Source organism: Tauraco erythrolophus, chromosome 9, assembly GCF_009769465.1.
Source record: "Tauraco erythrolophus isolate bTauEry1 chromosome 9, bTauEry1.pri, whole genome shotgun sequence".
Taxonomy (NCBI): Eukaryota; Metazoa; Chordata; class Aves; order Musophagiformes; family Musophagidae; genus Tauraco; species Tauraco erythrolophus.
The window spans coordinates 7,600,354-7,606,353 of record NC_141473.1 but is presented as its reverse complement, the minus strand read 5'-3'; the positions used below and the strand labels follow the sequence as shown (position 1 = coordinate 7,606,353).

Genomic DNA, 6,000 nt, shown 5'->3' with positions numbered 1-6,000 from the left:
GCCACATGGTGAACTCAAAGCTATTATATAAACTGCATGGACATATTTAATGTGTAGTATTTACTCTGCTGAAAGTATTCTGTACCTAAAAGTGTTTTCTAAAAGAAAAAAAAAAGTTATTTAGCTAATATAACAGAATATTACACTTTTGGCAGTCCCTGCTAGTCTTCAGAGTAAAAAACACAATGAAAAATCCCCACGCCATAGTCCCATTCTCCCCTGATTCCTGGAATTTCTTAGGTGAAAAGGAATGAAGAGAAGTCAAAATGGTAAAGTGTGATTTCCTTCCACCAACGTATTCAGCAGAAAGTACCATCAAGTACCACTATCTTAGCTTTTGGAAAATTTGCCAGCTTTTCGAGAAGGTTCATATGGCACTCTGAGAATACTAGGTGTTTCTTCCATCACTCGTACAAGAAGATTATCAATGTAATCCTCTAGTTCACGAATATGGGTGTCCTTCTTCTTCAGTTGCTCTTTATGTTTCACCAGCTCCTGCAAAACCTCTTCGTAAGTAAGGTTACGATACCCTGCAGTGGCGTCGAAAGGGTTTCCATCCTGCAGATAAGTTTAAAGAAAACACCAAATTTTATTAAACAGTTCAGTGCTCTGAAGAAATTGATGGGTTATTGCTTTTCACCTATCTTTCATATTCTAATTTTAGTCATCAGTGGTTCTCCAGGCCTTGGCCTTTGAATCCTATAATAAAACTTTCAATTTTAAATTTCGGGTGAAGTTAAAAGCTGCATCTTATTTGCACCAGAGCACTTAAGACAGCAAAATGTACTACTAAAAGATCTTGCTTGCTTGCTTTAAAGCAGGAGGGGCCCAGAATTAAGCAGTAGGGAAAACAGAATTGTTTCTGTAATGATTTCTGATGACTCAGTAAGTGCAGGTATTAACAGAGATGGACAAATTAGTCCCCTTACCAAAAGGCAACATGTGATCCAAAACACTACAAGCTTGAACGACTTATTCTGTGTCAAGAAGAATTAGCTGTGACCTTAACTAACCAGGTTATGAAATATTTGGAAATGTGTAATTGAGAAAGAGATTGAGAGAGTTGGTTTATAAAAGTATTAGCACTGTTAGACATGCAAAGCAGTAAGTTTTATCTGATTCAGAAATAGAGACGTTTCAAAGATACGGAACCTCTAAGCAAGTAAAACAATCTAACCTCTCAAACCCTGCACCTCAAACAGGGCAGAAGAAGAACACAAGATAGCTTTTGTTTAGAGCAGAACCTTGTCATTAAAAATGACAAAGCTTGCACAGCTAGGAAGCACAACACATAGTAAAGTCATATTCATTCCTTCTCCATGCTTCATTCCTTTTCTTTCCATACAGCTCCATATTTACCCATTGGCATATGTTGAACTGAAGTTTTCAAACAAACCTAATTAAAAGTGAGGGGGCACTGAAAATAGGCTGAAGTACAGCAGATCAACCAGTCTCTCTCCATCAATAATATTCTGATAGTAGCTTTCAAAAATATGTGCTTTTTAAGGGTTTCTCAATACATTTGAGATATTTAATGTCTCGTTTATGTACGTGTATTTGGTATTTTAAACTTAACAAAGTTACAATATTTTAAGTGATCAATAACTCCCACTTTATTAAAATGTCTAACTCGATGAAATTTATAAATTGGTTAGTAATTGATTTCTCACTAGTATAGAAGAGAAAACTTCACTTTGTGGTCATTATATTTTTAGCACGTTTTCTTCCACAAGAAGGAAGTAAAATTTCCTCGTACGGCACTAAATTTTTGTACACATTGGAAAAGACATCATTAACACTTCCATGTCTAAAATACAGGGTATGCCTAATTTTCTGATTTGGCAAAGGGACACGAATTAAGACGCAATGATGTCTTTAATCATTATATAAAGTTTACTGGAAAACTGTGTGTAGTATATATGCTTTAAAGACGTTTTGTCATACACGTGCTGCATATAGATCTTTGGGGGGAATAACATCACATTAATTACACAAGAAAATTGTAGTTAAAGGTTGTTAGCACTTTGAAATTAATATTGCTAAAGTTAAGAAGATTTTAAGTGCACAGTCTGAGCAAGTAAGTGATACTTAAATGCATAAGGAACAACTATATCTTTACAAAAACATATAGTACAATTTTAATATAAAATATTAATCTTATAATGAATTTAAAAGAAAAATGATTCTAAATAATAAGCTATGCAAAGAATGATTGTTTCAGCTACAAAGTACTATTGGGGTACACACTGACAGCCAGAGGAAATAGAGTTAGATAAAACGAAGGCCTGGCAATCTCTGATCATCTCTTTATTGTTCTAATGAGGAATTCTGCCCTGGGAATATCATCTAAGCTACTTTCACATCTTTTGTCCTACTTACATCATCTTCCTTTCAGTTCTTAATTAGGCCTTAAAGCGCTCACGCTGCCCTTTCAACTGGCTACTGCTCCCATTTAAACACTGCTTTCAGAGACAGGTGTTGGCACCAGAGTAGAAGACATACAAACATAATTACTAAATGTGATGCATAAGGAAGAAATATAATAACTTGGTGAGGGCTATTATTGCAGAACCTAATAATAAATTACTTCAAACACCTTAGAAAGCAATCTGGAATATTTTTTAAAAAATATTCAAATAGTTTCATTCAAAACTATGGTTGAGATATAGTTTCTTCTCCTCCTAATTTGTATTTTGTATTAATGAGCACCACCTCATAATCCTACAATTGACATTTAGGATAGCTGGTATTCCAAAAGAAAAATCATCAAGGATTTCTTTTATCACCTTTAAATCCTTTAAATAAAACAATTCACATCTTATTTCTTAAAAGAATTAAACTGATGCTTTTACCAGCAATAAATTACATGATTTGCGGTCGTACATTTGCAAGCACATAGAAACTGTAATTATGGTTACTTTACAGACAATAGCTGCTAAGTTAAATCAATTTTTTTGATGTTGCTTTTTGTCAGAGATTAAGTAACCGTCTGGTAGAATTCAGTTTACTATCTGATCAAATGCAGTCTTCATATACTCTGACATCTCCCACCGGTTACTTACATTACAAAATCTTGGGCATTTACAATAACATCAAATATTATTAGAAGACATTTGCATAAACCAGTAAAAAACAAACAGTACAAAGTCATATCTGTTTGTGAAAATTGTTTTCTATATATTTTAAAGATTGAAAACAAATCCACTTTGAAAGATTTCATCTATTCAGAGAAAAAATTCTAGTAAGACCACTTTGTCAAACAGACACTGCATAGGAAATCTTTTTTTTTTGATTTTTTTTGTCTTTTCTTAGCACACAATTTCATCTAGATACTTTTAGAGTCGAAAAGAGTATTTTGAATAATAACTCCTAGTATTTCTATTTCTAGTGTTTTCTGAGAGGCTGGTCATTTATTATCTGTATTATTAGTCCTGACATATCTCAGTTCATTACTTCCATTCTGATTTGCCATCTAAAGGCTGTCCACAAGTCTCTGACTACAGCGACAGGAAACTCCTGTTAGGTCAATGAATACATGTCTGCCTAACGCAGAGCTCCTGGCCTGACTATCACTTCTCAAAAATCATCTGCAACAGCCCAAAGCAACAGTTTTCATTTTACTTTCTGTGTAAAGATCTAATTTCCCCGTTCTTCTCTACATCGTCATACCAGAAGTACATTACACATTGAATGCAATTTTCATTATTTCCAAATTCATATTAAGCTTGTAATTCTCTAATTAGGTTTTCTGGATATGTCAAACAAAAAATAATACCTCTCCCAACATTTGTTTGTAAGACATTAAACAAGAATAATATCTGATATTGTGTCAAGCACCAATTAGTTGGCATTTACTGATGGCTTTCTATAACACTTCGTAACTCACCACTGTTTTCCTGAGGTCCTCAACGCCAGAAGGATTCAGATTAAAACTGTGGGGAAAAAACGAAACCCCAAATATTAGCAGTGCATACTTATCTGACCAAAACATGTCCTAGAAGATACTAATAAAATAGGTATATTGCTATAAAATATTTAATATGATTTATTTTCTTGATTTGTTGAACTTACGAAAAGTAGGAAAATATTCAGAGTTAATGGAAATTTTCATATATTCTTGGTTCACAATTTTTTGTATTTTTCATATTCTTTTTGTCATAAAATTTGAGTAAGTGATTAAGAAACGCGAGAAAGGATATTACTGATTTGGCTTCCCTAGCTCTTCTTTTATCTCTAGACTTACCTCAAGCTTCTAAGCTAAAGGAGATACTTTAAATGAAATATTCTGGAAACAGGTCCCTGGGATGAGACTGTTAAAGAACAGCAAAAGCCCACAGACTAAAATGTATTCCCAGCTTTTACCGCAGCTGTTAGAGGAGAAGAGTCCTTTAGAAATTTCAGTGAGATCACCAGCTTAAGTTAGGGCTGAAAAGCCACCTTCTGCCAGCGACATTTGTTTCGTACTTGAAATTGAGTAAATAATCTATTATTTTACAAATCCCACATACCTGGAAAGCAAAGCTATTTCATGGTGTGAAAGTTGAAGGGACATAATTTACATCTGTAAATTATGTAAAAATGGATTTTTTTTTCTGTTTAAAAAAATAAAATTTTATATTACAAATTTTCTTTATCTCTTTTATTCTGTACATCATTTCTCATTTCCAAAGAAGGCAGTCTTTTGCTCATGCAGAAGTCCTGTGGCCCATCTGCTGGACTGAGGATATTAGACAAAGATTGGATTACACAAACAGTCACAACTGGAAATCAAGAGGTGTCTGATGAATCAAGTTCTGGCTAATTCCCATTATACCTGTTTGTAACAGTGATCCGCAGCAGTCTGCCTAGTTTGCTGGAGACCACTTTTGAATGAGGGGCCTCTTTCACCGGGTATTGTCTAAAAAGCCAAAGGCAGGAACCCTCCCTCACAGTCCGCCTTTTAGTTTCACACTGATGTGTCAAACACATGATGAACTCGCTTCATTCATGGCTGCCTTTTGTGATCTGAGTACAAAAAAAATGAGTTAACTGAACTGGATCGAATTAGCTTGGTGAAAACCAAGAATGTCTCTATTTAACGAAGTGTGGCGTTAATTTGGGATATCTTTCTTTTGGGACTGTTTCCTCATGTTAGACAAGATATAGAATAATACGGCCTGACTGCTCAACTGAGAGACTTTCTGAAAGGTTAAAAAAGCAAGATCTTTCATTGCCTTGAATGACTTTATAGTTTCTGTGAAATAAGTTCTGGGACTCTTTTTCATGGCAGCAGCTTAAAAGAAAAGCAGCAGTCCTGACTACGAAAAGTTACGTTTGTAAATTAGAAATATAAATCACTGGCAATACGGACTAATTTTTTTTTAAGCTAAAAAAACCCGCAATCATTTCCGTAACATTGCAGACATTGTAACTGCAATTACAAAAGAGCACATCTGCATACTTCCCATGAAGCAATTTGAATATACGTGCAAAAAATGAAAAACTATTAAACAGAATATTCCTCAATAAAAACCCAAACCCCATGAACACTCTTACTCATATTTTAAAGAGATAAGTGGAAAATATACTGCTTCTCAAGGAAGAAACCGGTGCTGAGGTTGCATATAACATTTTTTAAATCAGATTGTCTGCTAAGTAAGGTGGGAGCTCCATGGCCTCGCTGAGCCCCGCAGGGTTTCCTGCCAGAGCTTCCAGCCCGAGGTGAGCGTGAGCAGATGCAGGCTCTCGGCGCTGTACCCGTAATTCACTGTCCAAGGACTGTGTAATACCTCAAAAGAAAATATAGTAAAATCATGAATGCACACAGTTGGGGCAGTTGTGCATATGGGGTATTGAAATTCATTAGAGTGTTTATTTTCTAATTTAAATTTCATTCCTAACTTTACACCCCTAAAGTTACCATCTCACTTGGTTACCGGTAAGAGCTTACAGAAAACACACCTCTAGGACCACGGCCCACACGCCTTACAACCAGCATAAGCCTCCCTCAAGCAGCCATTT

The 6,000-nt window shown here is 35.0% G+C and overlaps 1 protein-coding gene across 1 annotated transcript in view; it reads right to left on the bottom strand.

Moving 5' to 3' along the window:
* Positions 1 to 330: 330 nt before the first annotated feature.
* RAB11FIP2 (RAB11 family interacting protein 2) overlaps positions 331 to 6,000 on the bottom strand; it is a 29,038-nt gene continuing 23,368 nt past the window's right edge. Inside the window, exons 4-5 of the mRNA XM_009977493.2 lie at positions 3,887 to 3,932; positions 331 to 558 (exon numbers count right to left, since the gene is read on the bottom strand). Of these exons, the coding sequence (XP_009975795.2) occupies positions 331 to 558; positions 3,887 to 3,932 (274 nt within the window). The remainder of the gene's footprint in view (positions 559 to 3,886; positions 3,933 to 6,000) is intronic.